Consider the following 24,507-nt stretch of genomic DNA (forward strand, 5'->3'; position numbering starts at 1 on the left):
GGCTGTTTTTCAGGAATGACAATTATCCGCTGTTTGAATCCCTGTAGTTTTATTCTACTTCCAAAAATGATGCACTTTTGGATGTTACAAAGTTACTTCTTCAAATTGTTTCAGACGCAGATTGCAGAGATTAAGCAAGCAGAGGGCACAACTCAACTGAAGTCTATGCTTCTAGACCCAGCAGTCAACATTGTGTTTCAGAAAATGACGAAAGAAATGGATGATGCACAAGAAAAACTGAAACAAACCCAAAACGAACTAAGTGCATGGAAGTTCACCCCTGACAGGTGCATATCTCCCTTCCCTGCTACGGTAACTTTTGTAACTTAGACTGCTCGAGAATTGCGAAGCTCGTGGGCGACACAGTGCCTGGAGCTCAGGGAAGGCGGCGTGAGGCGTCCCAGTGATCCACTGGACGCAAGTTGACTCTCAATATGAGACTCACTGTCACGTCACTGTTCTCATCAAGGGGCATGATGACGCTAGGGATAACCGTGTGAAAATATTTTTTATTTTGTTGGCAGAAAAGTAACATTCAGAACATTTCTAAACATATCTTTTGTGAGAGCAGGACGGTGACTGGTTGATGTTGTGACTTGTTTTAATTCTTTTATCTTCCCTACTTTTAAATTTAACCAAATCTTGTTCAGATGACAATGATCACATTTGTACATGAAAACATGACACTTAAAATCAGAACTTTGAAGACATTCATTTATGTCCTTGCTTTTGATGCAAAGATTAATAGCAGAAATGACACTATTCCAACATATAATGGAGAAAGACCAATTTTGACAAAATGGTATTGATGTGTAGCTACAAAAATAACATGGAAACGGGTAAATACATTTTGTTTTTTAAGTTTTTAACTTAAAATATTTTGTTTTACAACTTGTTTTGATTGTTAGAAAGATCATGCATTTAAAAACTAAGAAATGCACGTCAAATATTTGTAATCCAGGGCCTTCAATCTGCACACTTAGGGGCAAACTTTGATGCCATTCCCCTCTTCAGAAATGTATCTTATTCCCCCACGAGAGTTGAAACTTCCTTCTAAATGTCCTGAAATATGATAATCATAATTTAAGACCTATCTTTACATATTATGATAAACAGATACATGTGTGTAAAAAAGAGTGGAATTTTTTAAATAAAGTTGTTTAAGTCGACTTATTATTGATTTTAGTCAAATATTTCCCATATTGCTCAGAATTGACTGTCTCTTTCCCCAAAATGTAGAGTGGAGGCTCTGTAATTAGAATTTATATCTTCACATAGTTTTCCAGCATTTTCCTCTGGTACAAATAAAAAAATCTTTAAAATAGATTCTTCTATTTTACCTTGCAAATTCACAATCTACACCTAGTACAACATGACTGTACTATTGTTGCCAGTCCCTTTAAAAGGATGAATGCACTGTGTTGGCAACTTAAGCCATAAAAACTCTTAGACTAGTGCTGAAGTTTGGATGTTTCAATAATTAGGCATGGACATGCTTGATAGGTCTGTCTTAAATTAATCCACCAGTGTACTCTATAGTCCAACACTGCAGGCAGCACATTTGTGTAAATAAGAAGTTTCTACTTTCCATTGTAAATTAATATAAGGTATTATACTGTGTATAGGATGCACTTTTTTATCCCAGAATTTTGAAAAAATAATTGCCTGCGTCCTATCTTTACTATTAGGTTTTCTTCTTTTTTCCAGTCCATTTCAGGCCCAATTTTTTTTTCAACAGTGATGAAGGGTAAGTACATTGTCCACCAAAGATACAAGCTGACGTAGGTAAATTCATGTAAGTAAACACATGTAAACAATTGGAATTTTTTGTTGTGCTAATGATCGATTATAATTGACAATTGATCGGAAAGGCCTACGTCGGCGACAATCGATAGTGAAATTTGAATAATCAATTATGGAAACAAGGGACGTAACCGCAACCGACTTTGTAACCAGTAAAATAAATGTCATGAAAATATGTTTTGTTTCTGGTTAATGCTAGGTAATGATAAAAGGTCAAGGTGGATATATGTTAATTTATCTAGTCATATTCCTCTCAGGTCAGTAAATCAATACAGTACCTTATTACAAATTTTCTTTGTAATTTAGCTGCTAAAGAATTGGTTCCCAACTTCTCATGTTTGTGGTTAAAAAGTGATTTTTATGACATGAAAACGTTTACTTCTTACCATGTAATTTAGTGTTTTTTTTTCAGTTTTCTTTTAAAACATATAGAATTTTAACCGCTTGATGTACTTGTAACTGACTGATTATTAAAAAGAGATTGATATATTTCTCTGTGTTTATTTCACACATGTATACACTACTAAATGTAAGACAAAAATAAAGCCTGTGGTCTCATGTTCTGTAATAGTAACTTGTAAACACTAAAGGAAAGTTGCGTTCTGAATAAATAATGTAATTTATACATATAAATGTACACACAGTTGTAAGGGGACATTGGTTTTTAAAACAGATGCATGTACTGTGTGTGTTGACCAAAGATAATTAAATAATGATTAAATCGATTAATTAATCGATCATTGATCGGTTTCATAAACCAATTATCGATAGTTATTTTTCTGCCCGATTCCCAACACTAATCGGAATGATTACTTTAAAATGATTTAATGAGATTTAATGAAAAATAAATGGAAAACAAATATCCCGGTAGATTGTTTACTTTTTGTGTCGCCTGAAAAGGTGGCATAAAAGGCGGCATATAGGGGTTTCTTTTGTTGGCGGCATCAGTGGTGGCGGCGGGGGCGGTTGTGTCCAGGGCATATTTCTTAAACTATTAGTGGTATCAACTTGAAGTTTCATATATAGATAGATCTCATTGAGCACAAGTTCAGAGATCAAGAACTGTTACTCTTGCTTCCATATTTTCGGAGTAATTGCCCTTTGTTAATTTTCATGCTTATAGTTTTGTCCGGGGCATATCTTGTAGAATATAAGAGTTATCAACTTGACACTTCATATGTAGATAGATCTCATGGAAGGCAAGTGCAGTGCAGAATAACAGTAACTCTTAATTTCTTAGTTTTAGAGTCATTGCCCTTTGTTAATTTTCATGCTTAAAGTTTTGTCCGGGGCATATCTTGAAGAATATAAGAGTTATCGACTTGGAACTTCACACGTAGATAGATCTCATGGAGGGCAAGTGCAGTAGATAAGAACTGTAACTCTTGCATCTATATGTTTAGAGTAATTGCACTGTGATTATCAACCTGAAACTTAATAGGTAGATAAATCTCATTTTCGTTGTTAATTTTTGTCCGGCTTAACGCTGTTACCTTCAGTTTAAATGCCACCTGCCTTGAAAGTTAAATGGCAACATCAATGTCTATAAATGTATAAAATGCCAATCTTACAGCTATAATGTTGACAGTAAATAATTCATCAGGCGACACATCCGACTAGCAGAGTTCTAGTTTAATATCAAAGGGATGTTACTCACATAACACTGTGAATATTATGAGTTATAACAGCAGTTGTATTTCGGGATACAAGGAAAATATAAATAAAACGTTGCTCATGATATTGATAAACTTTGTAGTGTGTTTCTGTTTTAAAATGATAAGAAAGGAAAGTGCATACTGCAAAGTAGCATTATTGTCACTGTCAAAGCATTTCAAATGTGCTAAGATGTGAAAAACACTCTGCCTTGTACAACTGTTTTCTCGAAGGGTTATTGTTTACGATCCACAATCAGAAAGAATACTTACAAATAGTAATTCACAGTACTTTTTGTTCTGTCTCTTATGCAACTGTTACTTTCCATGCTCATTTACATGAAATAAACAAAAAAGCACATATGATTTTGCTTTTAAATATCACATTTTTTATATTTACCTTTGCCATTTTCATGATACAAAAATAAATAGTTAAAACAAATATGGTGGCTGCCGATTTTTCAGCTCCAATTTTGACATGTTTCCACTGCTACCTTTTTTATGCCCCCTTTTGAAAAAAGTGGGGTATATTGTTTTGCACATGTCGGTCGGTCGGTCTGTCTGTCGGTCGGTCGGAATACCAAATGGTTTCCGATCAATAACTTGAGAACGCTTTGACCGAGGGACCTCATACTTGGTATGTGTATTGGTCATCACCAGCAGATGAACCCTATTGATTTTGAGGTCAGTGGGTCAAAGGTCAAGGTCAGTGTGACCTTTACATGAAAAACGGTTTCCGATCAATAACTTGAGAACGCTTTGACCCAGGAACCTCATACTTGGTAGGTGTATTGGTCATGACCAGCAGATGAACCCTATTGATTTTGAGGTCAGTGGGTCAAAGGTCAAGGTCAGTGTGACCTTAACATGAAAAACGGTTTCCGATCAATAACTTGAGAACGCTTTGACCCAGGGACCTCATACTAGGTAGGCTTATTGGTCATGACCAGCAGATGAACCCTATTGATTTTGAGGTCAGTGGGTCAAAGGTCAAGGTCAGTGTGACCTTTACATGAAAAACGGTTTCCGATCAATAACTTGAGAACGCTTTGACCCAGGAACCTCATACTTGGTAGGTGTATTGGTCATGACCAGCAGATGAACCCTATTGATTTTGAGGTCAGTGGGTCAAAGGTCAAGGTCAGTGTGACCTTAACATGAAAAACGGTTTCCGATCAATAACTTGAGAACGCTTTGACCCAGGGACCTCATACTAGGTAGGCTTATTGGTCATGACCAGCAGATGAACCCTATTGATTTTGAGGTCAGTGGGTCAAAGGTCAAGGTCAGTGTGACTGTAAGCTGAAAAAAGGTTTTCTGATTGTCCATATTTTATTTAAGTGTCCAAATCCTACTAACAATTTGGCTCCCAAGGGGGCATAAATGTTTCACTAACATCTCTTGTTTTCTTTTCTTTTTTACTATTTTTTATGCCTGCATCCTATCTATTCTAGCGTCCTATACACAGTATAATATGGTACCAATATTTTTATGGGACGCACTAGAAATGTTTTCAACAATTACATTTTGGTTTGAGGGCATGCAATCAATGAATGGGTTGACGTTTAATCCATTTGAGACACTATTTTTCTCAGAAAAAAAGATATGTAAGGGAGCTCATTATCTGCTATATTTTATAGAGCAATTGATTGTGAATGTGATACAGTCTTCAGTTTTTACTTAATCAAACTTATGCACTAATTAGATATCCATAAGAGCTTGGTTCCTTTTTTAAACCAGCCAGATTCATGCATGACTGGATTATGGCCCTTGAATTTTATGCTACAGCCTAGCGAAAGTTTTTGTCTAAGGGAGACAATTTTTTACAGAAAGTTGTGTATTATTGCAGTAGTTCTTTCTTTGTGAGACATGATTCACTGATTACTTCCCTTTGATATGAAAAGTAATACTTTTGTTGATTTTTGCCACTAATCTTACTTTTTCCCGAAATTCTTATTCCGCCAGAAGTGTCATATCCTTGATAATAACGCCCAAATTATTAAGAGTTCAGTGTTATTTCATATGATTTGTAAATATAAAATTGATTAAATACAAACAATTAAACTAAGGACACTTCTTTTATTATAGGCCTATCATTTTCCTTTTCATGTGTATAATACGCAGAAATATGGCAGGAATATCCGGTGTCATCCAGCTGAGAGATCCAGTCAAGGGTGTCTGTTTAACTTTATTACCCCCTCATAAAAATGTTTACAAAAAGAAATCTGATAAATGTTTATCCGGTATGAATAAAAAGATCTAGATTATCGAAACGCTTGCACAAATGTGTTTACCTGACCTATTGTACTATCTATCAGTTCCACAGAAAATTGACTCATCATTTTCTCAGCTACTTATTGATTCTAAACAAAATATTATCTTTAAATAATTATAATCTTTATTGATTTTAATGGTAAATTGAACTGACATAATATATTTAATGATTTAGGCATCAATGAATTTGGGGGATTTTCCATTCAGTACTCAGCTTGTGGTCTTATTACGTCTCAATGGGATATCACACCTGCAATTGTGAGTATAAATACCTTCTAGGAACTTGGTCCCGAACATTTTTCCTTCTATTTTCATATAAAATATACCTACGATGCGTCAAAACCTAAATATGTCAAGGAGTTGAGCAATATAGTCGGTCCCAAGTATACAAATCTTGCACAAAACCTTATGGCTCCTTCAAGGTCATTATTTCACACTTTTTCCAGAACGTGTGTTCCAAAATAAACAAAAAATTGCTAGGTGTTAAAATTTTGTTGTAAAAATTGCAATGACAGATGAAAGGCAATTTGATAAGGTGTGAAAACCCGTTTGTCAATGTTTACGCATGACCGATAGTAGTTGATATGGGCATTTGAGAAGTTAATTGTGAGAAATGTAAATGAGTAATAAAAATATGAATAAACACTACCATATCGATCCAACATCGGAATCTCTGAAAATAATTCCTTCTTGTCACTTTGTTTTGCAATATGTTGATTTTGTAAAAATAAACATTTCTATTTTATCATTTATTGATCTTTCTTTTATATTTTACATTTAGTATACGACAGCCTTTGAACATATGAGTGATTTCCACAACACAACATATAATCGATGTCTTAGTAAACAGTCGGTTTGACGACTTCAAACTTATAATACACTGAAAGATATTTCATAACGGTCTGGAAAATTGAAATTCGGATCGTTCGAAACATCGTTTCCCTCAAGGTTTTAGCTTGGTCCCCTGCATCCTGGAGCAAATGCAGTTTTACTGTAACGTAATACTTATGATAATAGTGTTCCCCCTAGGTGTCACCATGCTTCCCCATTGACTGCTTAAATATGCCATACTGCCCTTTCATCTTCCAATATGCCTTTTGTCATGTCATATGACAGCTTATTGTGTATTTGTGTAATGAGCAGACGACCTGTGTATTCACAATTGGTCATTTTCTATTCCAATAATTCGTTAGAGTAACAGCCAATTAGTGAAACAACACCTGGAGCTGGAGCTATTGAATGTCAGCCAATCAGAATATACATTGACAACTTTTTCTTGAAACAATGAAAGTTCGTAAAATGCTATAGAAAATGCGAAGGGATGGCGAAAAATTATGTCTTTTTTTTAACCTTTTAAAATAATTGTTAATTGTATTAAACAAACCATACTCGCCATTTTAAACATTGTTGATTTGAAGCAGACGGTCACTACAGTTTTGTAAACATAGTCCTGAAAAAAATGTTTTTTAAAAGTTTATTTGTAAAATATTCATGATGAAAATTTCTTTTTAACGCACAAAAATATTTTGATGGATTATTTACCTATGATGTCTATGATCATGTCAAAATTGGGTGAAACCGCCATTTTGTTGGAATGATTTTCAGAGTTATATTGTCAATGTGCTTTTTAGCTCACCAGAACACGAAGTGCTAAAGGTGAGCTATTGTGATCGGTCTTTGTCCGTTGTCTGTCCGTGAGTCAGTCCGTCTGTCTGTTGACAATTGCTTAAAAAATATCTCTGAAACTACCCGGCCAAATTCAATGAAACTTCACAGGAAGCTTCCTTGGGTGCCCTCTACAAAAATACAACAATGGGTCACGATTGATTAACAAAACAACAACAACAAAATGGCCAACTTCCTGTTTTGCTTTAAAAAAACATCTCTGAAACTACCTGTTCAAATTCAATGAAACTATACAGGAAGCTTTTTTGGGTGACCCTCTTCCAAAATACAACAAGGGGTTACGATTGATCAACAATAACAACAACAACAACAGCAACAACAACAAAATGGCCGACTTCCTGTTTTGCTTTAAAAAAACATCTCTTTTGAAACTACCACTCCAAATTCAATGAAACTTTACAGGAAGCTTCCTTGGGTGACCCTCTACAAAAATACAACAAGGGGTCATGATTGATCAACAACAACAACAACAAAATTGCCAACTTCCTGTTTTGCTTTAAAAAAACATCTCCTCTAAAACTATCAGTTCAAATTCAATGAAATTTTACAGGAAGCTTCCTTGGGTAACCTTCTACAAATAAACAACAAGGGGTCATGATTGATTAACAGCAACAACAAAATGGCCGACTTACTGTTTTGCTTTAAAAAAAATCTCTGAAACTACCAGGCCAAATTCAATGAAAATTTACAGGTAGTTTCAATGCATGACCCTTTACAAATATAAAACAAGGCATCGTCATCAGTAAAGATGTGTTTAAATTGCAACATTTTTATTAATGCTTTATCACAGAGTTGTGGCCCTTTGCTTAGGTGAATGTTTAGGGCGATCATGACACTCTTGTTTTGATAAGTAATTTTTTCAGCAAGGGCAGTCATTTTTATTGTCATTTGATTCTAAAACATCAGCGATTTAAGCATTATCTTACCAAAGACAATTAAATAACAGCCAGGCTGAATGTAAGATTCGTACCCAATCCCGATGGTACCAAACTAAGATTTGTGCGTCTGTAAACGATTTCTTGTTAACACCATACAGTCTATAGTTTTGATTGTATCTCGATGAAACTTGTACAGTATTTAGATATCAATTAGAGCTTGGTTCCTTTCGTAAATCAACCAGATCCGCCCATACATGCCTAGATAATGGGCCTTGAAAGTATAAAAAAAAAGTATGTACTTCTGTAAACAGTTAATTTGAACATGATACAGTCTTCAGTTTTGATTGTATCTTGATGAAACTTGTACAGTATTTAGATATCTATTAAAGCTTGGTTCCCAGATCTGCCCATGCATGCCTATATTATGGGTCTTGAAAGTATAAAAAAATGCTATTTTTAGCTAAGTCTATTTTTAGCCAAGTTTACATGTAAAGTCACAATTGCATGTAAATTTTTGTTCAAATTATGTCCCTGGGGTCATAACTGGCCATGCCCAGTGTTCACAGGTTTGGTAAACTTAAATTGGGAAATGTTAAAAACCTTTTTGTCTGAAACAGCTGTGCAGTTACTTGCTATTTTGAACAAGGCTTTATTTAGCAGTCCACTACCATGGTTGTTTAAATTATGCCACTTGGTTCAAAACTGGCACTGCCCCATGGGTCACAAGTTTCCTAAAGACTTATTTAAGAAATATTTTCAAAATCTTCATGTTTCAAACCACAAGGCTGATTTTTGTTGTGGAGCATCATATGATGACTGTCAAAACATTTGAAATTATGCCCCTTGGGCAAAAGCTGGCCCCACCTTTTTAGCTTGACTATTCGAAGAATAAGGAGAGCCATCCTAGTCACCCGAAAATTCCCTGTCAATGACTTGCAGAAACAATTAAACAAATAATAATCTAGAATAACTAGAGATGAGCTGTATTGTTGGAATGTGAATAGCTTTACCAGTATTTTGGGAAAGTTTGGATCAAGAGTTCAATGCATGAATAAAATGTCCTTGTAGCTAATTTTGTTTTTTTAGCTCGACAATTCGAAGAATAAGGAGAGCTATCCTAGTCACCCGAGCGTCGGCATAACCACTTATGTTAAAGTTTGCATACAACCTCAAATATTTTCAAAGTCCATTGACATATGGCTTTGAAACTTTGCACTCTTGTTTACCATCATGTCCCTAACCTGTACAAATAAGGAGGTAACTCTATCAAGCATTTTGACAAAATTATGCCCCTTTTTCTAATTAGAATTTACTTGAAGTTTGTGTACCACCTCAAATATATTCAAAGTTCATTGACATCTGGCTTTTGCTTTATTAAATGTAACTTAGAACCTTTTTCGCATTCATCACTTGATATGGGGCCCCTAAGGGTCAAGTTGGAGGTCACTGTTACTCAATATTGAAAAACAGTTTAAACTAAATCTCACAGTGATGACTGAATTTGTTCAATCAATCATTGAAAACCTGGTTTTGTAGCATTGCAGTTTTTCTTGTCCTTTTCAGGATGGTTTAATAGAAATACAACTAAACCTAGTATAACCCAGAAAAATAATTATTTTGGAGTGACTCTGTGGTCGGTTGTTTTGTCAGTTGTTTGGTCAGTGTATTGCAATTTTCCTTGTATTTATAACAACAGCATAACTTAACTTGAAAACTACTGGATGGAATTTAATTAAAACTTAATAGAATGATATAAAATAGTGGGAAGAAGTGCAGTGTACAGGAACCATAACTATTTTTAAAGTACAGTCGAAACTCGATGGCTCGATATTCTAGTGACCGGCCAAAATACTTCGAGCCTCGAGAATATGGAGCCAAGCGGGATTGCTTATAGAATGTTATTTTTTATTATTTGTTACAAAAAGTCTTGTTTACCTAGTTTGTTATTGGTTTCGCTATCTTCGCAAGAAAAGACATAGTTACACATCGCACAGTTTGTAACATAACTTATTCGATACTTAGAAAATACCATTTGATTTTTATGCCCCCGAAGGTGGGCATATTAAAATCGCACCGTCCGTCCGTCCGTCCGTCCGGCTCTGTAACTTTCCCTTGTATGGACAGATTTTAAAATAACTTGCCACATGTGTTCCACATACCAAGACGACGTGTGGCATGCAAGACTCGTGTCCCTACCTCAAAGGTCAAGGTCACACCTAGTGTTTATTCACAATGGAGTGCTGCATATAAGGACATAGAGTATAGGTTGTCATGTCCCGGCTGTAACTTTCTCTTGAATGGACAGATTTTAAAATAACTTGCCACATGTGTACCACATACCAAGACGACGTGTCGCGTGCAAGACCCCTGTCCGTACCTCAAAGGTCAAGGTCACACTTAGTGTTTATTCACCATAGAGTGCTGCATATAAGCATAGAGTATAGGTTGTCGTGTCCGGGCTGTAACTTTCCCTTGTATGGACAGATTTTAAAATAACTTGCCACATGTGTACCACATACCAAGACGACGTGTTGCGTGCAAGACCCGTGTCCCTACCTCAAAGGTCAAGGTCACACTTAGTGTTTATTCACAATGGAGTGCTGCATATAAGGACATACAAATGTAGAGTATAGGTTGTCGTGTCCGGGCTGTAACTTTCCCTTGTATGGACAGATTTTAAAATAACTTGCCACATGTGTTCCACATACCAAGACGACGCGTGCAAGACCCGTGTCCCTACCTCAAAGGTCAAGGTCACACTTAGTGTTTATTCACAATGGAGTGCTGCATATAAGGACATAGAGTATAGGTTGTCGTGTCCGGGCTGTAACTTTCCCTTGTATGGACAGATTTTAAAATAACTTGCCACATGTGTTCCATATACCAAGATGACATGTCGCGTGCAAAACCCATGTCCCTACCTCAAAGGTCAAGGCATAGAGTATAGGTTGTGGTGTCCGGGCTGTAACTTTCCCTTGTATGGACAGATTTTAAAATAACTTGCCACATGTGTTCCACATACCAAGACGACGTGTCGCGTGCAAGACCCGTGTCCCTACCTCAAAGGTCAAGGTCACACTTAGTGTTTATTCACAATGGAATGCTGCATATAAGGACATAGAGTATAGGTTGTCGTGTCCGGGCTGTAACTTTCTCTTGTATGGACAGATTTTAAAATAACTTGCCACATGTGTTCCACATACCAAGACGACGTGTCGCGTTCAAGACCCGTGTCCCTACCTCAAAGGTCAAGGTCACACATAGTGTTTATTCACAATGGAGTGCTGCATATAAGGACATAGAGTATAGGTTGTCGTGTCCGGGCTGTAACTTTCCCTTGTATGGACAGATCTTAAAATAACTTGCCACATGTGTTCCACATACCAAGACAACGTGTCGCATGCAAGACCCGTGTCCCTACCTCAAAGGTCAAGGTCACACTTAGTGTTTATTCACAATGGAGTGCTGCATATAAGGACATAGAGTATAGGTTGTCGTGTCCGGGCTGTAACTTTCTCTTGTATGGACAGATTTTAAAATAACTTGCCACATGTGTTCCACATACCAAGACGACGTGTCGCGTGCAAGACCAGTGTCCCTACCTCAAAGGTCAAGGTCACACATAGTGTTTATTCACAATGGAGTGCTGCATATAAGGACATAGAGTATAGATTGTCGTGTCCATGCTGTAACTTTCCCTTGTATTGACAGATTTTAAAATAACTTGCCACATGTGTTCCACATACCAAGACGACGTGTCGCATGCAAGACCCGTGTCCCTACCTCAAAGGTCAAGGTCACACTTAGTGTTTATTCACAATGGAGTGCTGCATACAAATACATAGGGTATAGGTTGTCGTGTCCGGGCTGTAACTTTCCCTTGTAAGGACAGATTTTAAAATAACTTACTACATGTGTTCCACATACGAAGACGACGTGTCCTGTGCAAGACCCATGTCCCTACCTCTAAGGTGAAAGATACACTAAGTGTTTATTCACAAGGGAATTCTGAATATAAGGACATAGACAGACAGACAGACAGTTTATTGACATGCACATAGTACATCGTCACAACACATACATATTATAATACAATTTGTCAACGTGTATAGGCAATGATAATAAACAATAATAAATACACATTATAACAAACAAATATGTAGAAAAAAAGAAAAAAGACAATAAATAATAAATGAGAAGGTGAACATGGTTTATAAATGAAATTAAGTATTGACATTTAGTAAGTTTGATCTTATTTTAAGAGATTCTTTAACAAAGATACAAAGTTTTATAAGTTCCGTTCTGTTAGTTGAATTTATTAACTGGATATATTTAAATACTGACGGCTTTACAAAATAGTATTTCTTTAAATATTTTCTTCTAAGAGCATCAAAATGAGAACAGATGCATATAAAGTGAAATTCATCTTCGATATCCAATGAATTACAGCATTGACAATATCTTTCAGCTCTAGGTATGTTATTTCTGGCATATCTACCAGTTTGAATACGAAGCGGATGAACAGATAGACGTAATCGACTAAAGTAAAATCTTAAATTTCTTGGTAAAATATCTAAGTAAGTTTCATATGCAAAACATGATTTAACTGTTCTATATATATCCTATACGCTACTATTTTCAACTGTTCTGAACCAATCTTGTTTGAAAGTATCGTATAATCTACACTTGAAAGATTCAATAAACACAGCTACATCAATATTTAGAACATTATCAAAGACGTGGCTAAAGCCAAAATCATTTAACATTTTTTTAACATTATAAACCCAATTGCGACAACCTTTAGTGCAATAGTACACAGCTCGGTTATATACTGTTTTGATAATAATATTGTCAGTGGTAACAATCTTGAACCAATATTTTAATATATGAATGTATCTATGCAAATACAAAGGGTATCTGCCTAATTCCCCATTAACACACGCATTGCAAGTATTAGTTCTAACTTTCAATAGTCTTTTACAAAATTTTAAGTGAATTTTCTCTATTTCTTTAGATTTAGTAAATCCCCAGACCTCTGCTGAGTAATTTAATATGGAACCAACAAAGGCGTCAAAAAGTTGACACATAATCTTGGGTTTAAAATCAAAATCATTACACTTATGAAATAAAACATTCATTGCCTTAAGGGCTTTTCCAATCAAATGTTCTTGGTTCAAACTAAAATTACCAGTATAATTAAATACAACACCTAACTAATTAAAATCGTTAACCACTTGTATATCCTGACCATTATAAGTCCATCGTTCGTTAGGCAAAAGCCCGCCTCTTTTTCGAAAAACCATAATTTTTGTTTTATCAGTATTTACCTTTAATCCCCATGCATTACAATAACTTGATAAATTATTTAATTGAATTTGAATATCTTCAGGAGATTTGCCTACAATGGCCATGTCATCAGCAAATAATAACAATATTAAAATAATATCATCTAAGTGCAGACCAGAGTTAACATCATTCTGTAAATACAACTCTAGATCATCTACAAATAAAGAAAATAATAAAGGAGACATAACTTCTCCTTGGCGTAAGCCAACAGCGTAAGAAAAGAAATCAGAATATGAAGACATTGATTTTACACAAGATTTGACTTTTTTGTACATGTCGCGAACAATTCTAAGTATTTTCCCTTGTATTCCACATTTGTACATCTTTAACCATAGTGCATTTCTATAAATAGTATCAAAACACTTCATCATATCGACAAAAATAACGTATAATCTTTTTTTCTCAAACAAATAGTTACACTTGACAACCTACACTGTTACACAAAAAGTTCCAACAAATCCAATAAAATTCCTCTTGACGAATTCCATAAATACTTTGAAAATATAAGTAACAATGATTTTGGTAATCATAACTTAGAAGCGGAGGATTTTAATGAACAATTTGATTTCAATACAAACAATACAGTTTTCCCAGAACTTGATGAAACTATTTCTGTTGAAGAAATTAAAGTTGCTGTTAAATCATTGAAAAGATGTAAAGCATTTGGGAATGACTTTTTACTAAATGAATACTTTATTGAAACCGTAGACATTTTATCATCGCATATTTGTGACCTGTTTAACAATATATTAGATTCGGGGGGTTTCCCAGAGCAATGGACGGAAGGTATTATTATCACCCTGCACAAAAAAGGTTCTGAATCAGATGTTAATAACTATAGGGGAATAACATTAGTTAGTTGTTTATCAAAAATATTTAATTCTGTCATTAATAAACGTATAGATAAATTATGTGACGATCATAACATTATTTCGGATGCTCAATTCAGATTTCGAAAAGGGCGATCTACAACGGATGCTCTTTTTTCGCACCTTTCATAGTTAATGCATTGTTATTTTAATAATGAAATTATTTATAGCAATTTATTTATAATATAAGTCAATTGAAAAAAAACACACAATCAGTTAAGTATAACTAAAGATAGGCAGCAGGCAATTTTTTTTCAACATTCTTGCGTAAAAAAGTGTGTCCTATACAAAGTATAATACGGTAGATCTCATTTAGGAGAAGTACAATGCACCTTGAGGTGAAAAAATATGGATTCCTCTCAATTCAGGATCTTCATACTTGTTGTGCAAGTTGAACATCACTAGTTGATGATCCCTAATGATTTTGGTATCAGTAGGTCAAAGGTCAAGTTCAAGGAGACCTAAAGGTGAAAAAACGTTCTTTCCATTTAATAACTTAAGAACCCTTGGACCCAGAAACTTCATACTTGATAAGCCAGTTGGTAATGACTAGTAGATTCTGATGAACATTAAATATTTTGGGATCAGTAGGTTTAAGGTCAAGGTCGTGGTAACCTTGAGATGAAAAAACATTTTCAGCTGAATAACTAAAGAATGCTTGCATTAAGCAACAGGATATTTGGTGAGCAAGTTGGTCATGACTAGTAGAGATGAACCTATAATATTTGGGATCAGTAGGTTTAAGGTCAAGGTCGCGGTGACCTTGAGGTGAAAAAACATTTTCAGCTGAATTGCTAAAGAATTCTGGCATCTAGGAACTGGAAACTTGGTATGCCTGTTGGTCATGACTAGTTGATGACCCCTAATGATTTAAAATCAGTAAGTTAAAGGTCAAGGTCGTGACATAGATAGCAGTGTTGAAAAACAGAAAATGGCTACTCAATTACTAAAAAACACTTGCACCCAAAAAAACTTCATACTTGGTATGCAAGGTTGTCATGACAAGTAGATTACCCATATTGATTTTCAGGCCAGTAGGTCAAAAGTCAAGGTGATGTTGAGGCAAGATGACAGTTTGGGACACTTCATACTTGGTTTGCTAGTTGGTCTTTTTAAGTAGATACTCCCTATTGATGTTTATGTCAGTAGATCATGGTCACCAGTCTCTAGGTCACACTTCTTTCCGTTCCATAACTTAAGAAAGCTTGAACCCAGGAACTTCATACTTGAACCCAGGGACTTAATACATGGTATGCAGGTTGGTCATGACCAGTAGATGACTCCCATTTTTGTTTGTCTCCAGTCCAAAAGTACAACTTAATGTCCATCATTGATTATTATTTCTCACCTATGAGCACACAATAGGGGAGATGAGACATTTTGCAGAAAAGCAATGTCTAGTTTTAGTTACTGTCCATTATTAAATTGAAATCCTTTGCTGTAAGGCAAAGTTGATACTGTTCTTATTTCGGTTGGGATATGGCTGTCTGTGACTGCTCTTGTTCTTTTATTACTTCCCGCCATAACTTATATGTTTTTGAAGTATTGCTTTCAACTGTACAAAAGAATTTCTTTTTTTAGTTCAACATAATTGTAAACTGTGCTATGCTTTTAAAAACTAAAAAGAAAAGTTTATGCCTTATTTCATAGATGTTATAGTCCTTATTTTTATATAGTAGGATCATAACCTTAATTGATGCCATCTCACAAACATAGGGCATTCTATGAGCATACATCACTACCAGTAATACTTCTTGTTACAAGAAGGTAGCGATCGGGGGTATCAATCACATCCAGTGATGGCTTTAGTTCTTATTGGAATTTTTTTTTTTAGGAAAGAGTCTGATATTTGTACCCTGAGAATTTTGAAATATTTTTGAGAAATATTTGAACCCCTGTAAATCGAGCAATATCTTGTCAATTTGATTCTCTTATGTACATGCAAATTAAAGGGGCTGTACTCCGTATGATAAAATAGCGGAAAAAAAAGAAAATTGTCGAAAACTGACATAAACTTGGCATCGATGTGTGCAATGCATTGAAACTTATCAACTGAAGTACCACAAAGTTTACAATTTATTTATTTTAGCATTTGTTTATTTTTCGTATTTTTCCTTAAAAAAAGGTGTAAAGTCCCTTTAAGAAAAGAATCATTTCAATCTTCTTGCATGAATACATCGATAATTTAATGCAAGTTTAACAAATATAATTATCAGTAACTGCTTTATACAAAAAATCAAAGTGCAATCGTTTTGAATGATTGTAAAATGGAATGGCAAAACTCAAGGATAAGAAAATGGATAAACTCAGAATTTTGCCTGATTTTCTCCCAATTCAACAAGACAGATTGGCTTGCTTTATCTGATAATGAATAAGTCCAAGAGTTATTTTATCAGACTCACGCTTGCAGGCTTGTAAAAATTTGAACACTGTAAGACCCAGGACTGTTCCTCAAAGTTCAAGGTCACACTTAGGGTTTAATCATGTCCCGGCTGTAACTTTGTCATGCATGGACTGATTTTAAAATTGATTTGCACATAATTTTGGTACATAAAGATGTTTAGGGTGCAATACCCATGTCCCTTACTCCTACTGCATCACACCTTCACACTTGACTCAACCATCACTCATAAAGTTTGTGATAGCTCTTCCTGATTGTAGGTATGTAAGTAATTGCATAATCAATTGAACTGGATCGCAATTGGTGGTCACGTTCTGTGACAGCTCTTGTTAAAGATATTTCTTGTTTCTTAAAAAACATTAAGTAAAAAGTAGCTTATGCTTATAGTATGTTAATTGTTTTAAGCTCATCTGAGCACTTTTGGTGCAAACTTTTTAGCCTGTGAATCAGCATTTTTCAACCAGAAAAAATTAAGGCAGAATAATTGTCTTTATGAAATCAAGGTCAAGACAGAAAATGCATATTCATGAAACTTGGTAAGAATGTTTTTCTTTGTGAAATCAAGGTCAAGTTAGCTTGCGCAATATTCAGGAAAGTAACTCGGAATGTTTGTCTTTATAAAATCAAGGTCAAGTTAGATTATGCGATATTTAGGAAACTAAGTCACAATGTTTGTCTTAAAGCCACACCAAATTAATGTTTTGTTCCTCGGATTAAAAAAAATAAATAAAGCGAGCGAGTGAAAAAAACAAACAATTTTGTCAGTTTCCATAAAACACAAAGCAAGAGATGAGCAAAAAATATTTTTTTATGATCAGTATAAAAAAGAAAGATTGTTCAATATAATTGCCCTTAAACCCATTTAAATGCAATCTTACACTGAACCTCTAATGGACATTGGGAAACTGTCGGAATACCTACTATTTATCATCCGTGTTAAGTACAAACATTATATGGATAAATCAAATTTCTAATATAATTAAGACGTATTTTAATATGACAATCATTCATAATAATAAAATAACCCTGCTTTTAGGAAAAAGTTTGAAACAACTTATATAAATCGACCTGAATCACTTTAACATCATTTGCAACTGTATTAAGACATTCATTAGGATTGATTTCGGATGTTTAAAAAAAAAATATTTTACCCTCGCATCATCAAATATCAGACTCCATATACATTTAAATTTCTTGACTTAATTTTGTTTTTATTATCACAGAAAATGCAATGGCATGTGCTTATTAAAATAAAAAGAACAGGGTATGTTCAGAATACTTTTATGGTAATAAACATGTTTTTATGCACCAGCCAAGTGCAAACACCCCCCTATGTCTGGAATGGCGGGGACTTAAACTCCGGTTCATCCAATTCTGGGTAAATACCCGACCTGCAGGGACAAACTGCTAGGTAAATCCCTGCCAAATGCCCCCGCACCCTGGGATATCTAGGTAAGGCCCTTTCCCCGCTATTTTCCGAGTGAAAACAAAAACACCGCATTCACTAGACACTGCAGGCCCATCTGAAAGGTAAAAACACGGCCCATTGCCCCTGCTGTCCTCGGTATACCACCAGACCGGGAGTGAGGGGTTGGGCCCAAGGGCAGTGGTTACAATTGACTGGTCCATTATAATCCCAGATTATGCTGCAAAAGAAAAAGAAATTAAGGTGATAAATTTAGGCTCACCTATGTTTTGGTCTATCCAGATGAATGGTTATATTGTTATTTGTGATAAGATATTTGTTCAAAACTGTTGTTTTGTCAGAATTTTGTCGAAAATGTAGCCAATACTAATCAATTTGTACCAAACAATGACTCATATTCCTGTTAAGTGGAGCTGTCATCTTCAGCATCGTAGTAATAAGGTAAAATTCTGGATTACTTGACTGTGTTTTGACTTGAATCAAATAATACTTAATTGATTATTCCGCTTTCCATCCAAAACGAATCACTAACAACGCAATATTATAGCTACCAGATACATATGCTTATTGCATAATTACTGCTTTAATTAATGATCTTTAAGTGCATGAGAAGATGAACAATGACTTCAAGCATGCTCAATTAAATTGATCACATTTATTGTCAAAAATAAGACTTAATTTCCAAAATTCGAGCCACATTGTTTATACCTGAAGCGACCATTTTGATTAAAATTATTGAAACCCTAAACCGATCAATATACAGTATAAAAACCCCACGCATTGGTAGCTTCCCTTTACAAAAACACTTAAACTAGCGTAGAAAAATTATAATTTATTATTTTTCAGTCATTTAAAAAAATATTACCAGAAAATTCTGGTTGGCGATCAAAATGTAGGTGCGGGCGCACAATTTTTTAATTTTTTTTTACATTTTCAAAAAAATAGGAGCGGTAAATCCGCGGAACGAAACATCATTTGGTGTGACCTTTAAAATCAAGTTCAAGCTAGATTAATCAAAACAGGGTTACATGGTAACATAAAAGTAAATACTTAATAGCATTCTAGAGGCCATATTTTATATCCAGTCTTCACAAAAGTTAATCAGAATTTGCATCTCTATAAAATGTAAAGATAAAACTCCCTTTAAAAGCCATTTTTCTTTTTAATATTCATCAAACTTGGTAAGACTTCTGTTTTATTGTAGTCCAATTCCAATGAGTGGTGTGTCAAAAATAGGTTACTTGTTAAATCATTTAACATTTCTTGCTAATCCTCTACAGGTCACTTCATCCGCCTATTGTATCTTCGTTATTTGTAGGCTGCATAATTAACTTGGTAAGTATTGGTTTCATTTCATGAAGTCTGTACTGTACTTTGTAAACTAACCTGGTCTTGTGTGTGTGTGTGTTTACAGCCAGACAGGGAAGCGGCTGATGGCGCGCTGTCAGATGCTCCTGCAGGAGAATGAGGAGCTGGGGAAAACCATCGCGTCTGGCCGCACTGCCAAGCTGGAGGGCGAAATCGCACTGCAGAAAACACTCGTCACAGAGATGAAAAACAATCAGTCAGGTATAATATAAAAATCACGTTACCTACCAGGTTATTGACTTGGAAGTTTGTGAAGCACCATCAGTAATAATATTGTTGAGAAAATCAATACAAATACTAGGAACTATTTTGGTCAGAAAGCATATATCTGTTATTGGGAAAATTCATGTTGTTTCAAAACATTAGGGCACACTAATTGATAAGCTGCATTTTGTAGCTTTTTATTGACATAAAGATGCCTCTTTACATACATATTAGAACTTTATTTTCTATTCTTTGTGCAATAGGCTCCATTTTGAACTTAATTGAAATCTATATTTTACGTTGTCAAAATTAAACTCTAGCAATAACACAAGTTCTAGAAGAAATCTCTGAAGTGAACTCCCTGTAAGCACCACACAAGAACTGATCAGATGTGAACTCCCTGTAAGCACCACACAAGAACTGATCAGATGTGAACTCCCTGTAAGCACCACACAAGTACTGATCAGATGTGAACTTTCTGTAAGCACCACACAAGCACTGCTCAGATGTGAACTCCCTGTAAGCACCACACAAGAACTGAACAGATGTGAACTCCCTGTAAGCACCACACAAGTACTGATCAGATGTGAACTCCCTGTAAGCACCACACACGTACTGATCAGATCTGAACTCCCTGTAAACACCACACAAGAACTGAACAGATGTGAACTCCCTCCCTGTAAGCACCACACAAGTACTGATCAGATGTGAACTCCCTGTAAGCACCACACAAGTACTGATCAGATGTGAACTCCCTGTACCTCACACGTACTGATCAGATGTGAACTCCCTGTAAACACCACACACGTACTGATCAGATGTGAACTCCCTGTAAGCACCACATACGTACTGATCAGATGTGAACTCCCTGTAAGCACCGCATACATACTGATCAGATGTGAACTCCCTGTTAGCACCACACAAGTACTGATCAAATGTGAACTCCCTGTAAGCACCACACAAGCACTGATCAAATGTGAACTCCCTGTAAGCACCACACAAGTACTGATCAGATGTGAACTCCCTGTAAGCACCAAACTAGACTGATCAGATGTGAACTCCCTGTAAGCACCACACAAGCACTGTTCAGATGTGAACTCCATGTAAGCATCTCACACATACTGATCAGATGTGAACTCCCTGTAAGCACCACACAAGCACTGCTCAGATGTGAACTCCCTGTAAGCACCACACAAGCACTGCTCAGATGTGAACTCCCTGTAAGCACCACACAAGTACTGATCAGATGTGAACTCCCTGTAAGCACCACACAAGTACTGATCAAATGTGAACTCCCTGTAAGCACCACACAAGCACTGATCAGATGTGAACTCCCTGTAAGCACCACACAAGTACTGATCAGATGTGAACTCCCTGTAAGCACCACACAAGTACTGATCAGATGTGAACTCCCTGTAAGCACCACACACGTACTGATCAGATGTGAACTCCCTGTAAGCACCACACACGTACTGATCAGATGTGAACTCCCTGTTAGCACCACACAAGTACTGATCAGAAGTTATCTCCCTGTTGGCACTACACAATACATTCATTACAATTAATCGTTAATACACCTGTGGTGGTGTCTGCTTAACTGTTAATTAGGAATATCAATTGGTTTGTTGTATAATTATATTTTGCCAACTATGACTGTTTAGATGCCCTGTCAATTTATTGTGTTCTCAATAATCGAGACAGTGAAATTTGACTGTATAGATAGGTCAGATAAAATTGACAGTTGGTATACTTAGAGGATGCAGAGGATAGTCTAAACTGTATTTCAATTTGGGGTTAAAATCTGTCAATGCTCAAACAAAAATAACATCATTTTCAATATCTCTTTATAATTGATCTCTTGGTCCATCACAGAAGAGACTAAAATAATGTGTATTTCGTTATAAATATTAGCATTGTTATTCGATGTTTAAACTAAGTAGCCTATCCACAGACCTAGTTTCATGAATGTATCTTTTATATTTATGTCTCCCCCTCTCTGGGGGAGACATATTGTTTTTGCCCTGTCCGTCAGTCCGGTAGTCCGTCAGTCCGTCCGTACGTCACACTTCGTTTCCGATCGATAACTGGAAAACCGCATGACCTAGGATCACCAAACTTGGTAGGGAGGTTGGTCGTGAGGTGTAGAGGATCCCTATTGTTTTTGGGGTCACTAGGTCAAAGGTCAAGGTCGCGGCGACCCCCAATATAAAAAACATTTCTGCTCAAAATCTTGAGAACGGTTTGACCTAGGTTCACCAAACTTGGTAGGGAGGTTGGTCATGAGGTGTAGAAGATCCCTATTGTTTTTGGGGTCACTAGGTCAAAGGTCAAGGTCGCGGCGACCCCCAATGTAAAAAACATTTCCGCTCAATATCTTGAGAATGGTTTGACCTAGGTTCACCAAACTTGGTAGGGAGGTTGATCATGAGGTTTAGAAAACTCCTATATTTTGGGGGGTCACAAGGTCAAAGGTCAACGTCGCTGTGACCTCTAATGTAAAAAAATATTTACGTGCAATATCAGGAGAATGCTTTGATCTAGGTTCACCAAACTTTGAAGTGAGGTTGGTCATGATGTCTAGATGATCCCAATTGTTTTGGGGGTAACAAGGTCAATAGTCAAGGTCGTGGTGACCTTCCATGTAAAAATCATTTGCGTGTAATATCTTTATGTCTCCCCCATTCATGGGGAGACATATTGTTTTTGCCCTGTCCGTCAGTCAGTCCATCAGTCTATCAGTCAGTCAGTCAGTACGTCACACTTCGTTTCCGCCCAATAACTATAGAACTCTTAGACCCAGGAACTTCATACTTGGTATGCTAGTTGGTCATGACTAGTAGATGACCCCTATTGAATTTGGGGTCACTAGGTCAAAGATCAGGGTCAACGTGACCTTGAGGTGAAGAAACGGTTTCCACTCAATAACTAAAGATCCTTTGGGTCCAGGAACTTCATACTTGGTATGCTAGTTGTTCATGACTATTAGATGACTCCTATTGATTTTGAGATCAAAAGGTCAAAGGTCAAGGTTACCTTCAGGTAAAAAATGTTATGTTGGCAGTGACCTTAAGCTTAAAAATGGTTTCTGCTCAATAACTAAAGAAAGCTTGTACCCAGGAACTTCATAGTTGTTCATGACTAGTAGATGACTCCTATTGATTTTGAGATCAGTAGGTCAATGGTCAAGGTCACCGTGACCTTGAGGTGAAGAAACTGTTTCCGCTCAATAACTAGAGAACGCTTGCAACCAGGAATTTCATACTTGGTATGCTAGTTGGTCATGACTAGAAGATGACCCATATTGATTTTGAGATCACTAGGTCAAAGGTCAAGGTTGCCATGACCTTGAAGTGAAGAAAAAGTTTCCGCTCAATAACTAAAGATCCTTTGGTTTCAGGAACTTCATACTTGGTAAGCTAGTTGTTCATGACTAGAAGATGACCCCTATTGATTTTCAGATCAAAAGGTCAAAGGTCAAGGTTACCTTCAGGTAAAAAATGATACGTTGGCGGTGACCTTAAGCTTAAAAATGGTTTCTGCTCAATAACTTAAGAACGCTTGTACCCAGGAACTTCATTCTTGGTACGCTAGTCGGTCATGACTAGTAGATGACCCCTATTGATTTTGAGATCAGTAGGTCAAAGGTCAAGGTTGCCATGACCTTGAGTTGAAGAAATGGTTACCGCTCAGTAACTAAAGAACACTTGCACCCAAGAACTTAATACTTGGTATGCAAGTTGGTTATGTAGATGATCCCTATTGATGTTGTGATCAGTAGGTAAAAGGTCATGGTCACGATGACTGTGAGCTGAAAAATGGTTTCCGATCAATAATTGAATAACGCTTGCGCCCAGGAACTTCATACAATGCAAACTTCGTTTACATTTTCCATGATTAATCAACAACACTTTCTTCTCTTCACTATTTAATATAATCGAATAAACCAAACTTCACTGTTGGTTTGTCTCCAGTCCAAAGTTACAAATTTCATGTCCATCATTTATTTTTTCTCAGCTACGACCACACAATAGGGGAGACAAGCGCTTTTTCAAAAAAGCAATCTCTAGTTTTAGCTAATTTGAGCACAAAGTGCACAGAGTGCTCAAGGTGAGCTATTGTGATCGTTCTATGTCCGGCGTCAACAATTGCTTATTAACATAATTTCCTGCCTAGACAGTTCCGATGAAACTTCACAGGGATGTTCCTTGGGTGATGCTCTTTCAAAGACGTTCAAATATATGAATTAAATACAGAACTGCAATGGCAACCTAAAGGAAAAACTACAAATCTCTTCTTGACAGAAGCCATGAGGCCTAGAGCTTAGATATTTGTTGTGTAACACTGTGTATTTTCAAGGTAGAGCAGCAGAAATATTATCTAAGTGTCTTGGTTCTTATTACACTGTAGCACAGGTGGTAGAAATTGTCTAAGGGTGAGCAATATTTATTAAGCATATGGAGAGCTGATTTTTCTACCTTCTGTACCCTGTGCGTAGGAGTGATTATTTCTCCCCCAATCAATGAGGTAGACACATTGTCAGGGTTCGAATTTAGACTCGCATACTCGCAAAATGCGAGCGACATTTGGAAATTGCGAGTGA

The 24,507-nt window shown here is 36.1% G+C and overlaps 1 protein-coding gene across 1 annotated transcript in view; it reads left to right on the forward strand.

The window, feature by feature from the left end:
- LOC128238893 (pre-mRNA-splicing regulator WTAP-like) overlaps positions 1-24,507 on the forward strand; it is a 108,684-nt gene that overhangs the window by 75,605 nt on the left and 8,572 nt on the right. The window contains exons 6-7 of the mRNA XM_052955201.1: positions 115-287; positions 19,750-19,904. Of these exons, the coding sequence (XP_052811161.1) occupies positions 115-287; positions 19,750-19,904 (328 nt within the window). The remainder of the gene's footprint in view (positions 1-114; positions 288-19,749; positions 19,905-24,507) is intronic.

Source organism: Mya arenaria, chromosome 6, assembly GCF_026914265.1.
Source record: "Mya arenaria isolate MELC-2E11 chromosome 6, ASM2691426v1".
NCBI lineage: Eukaryota > Metazoa > Mollusca > Bivalvia > Myida > Myidae > Mya > Mya arenaria.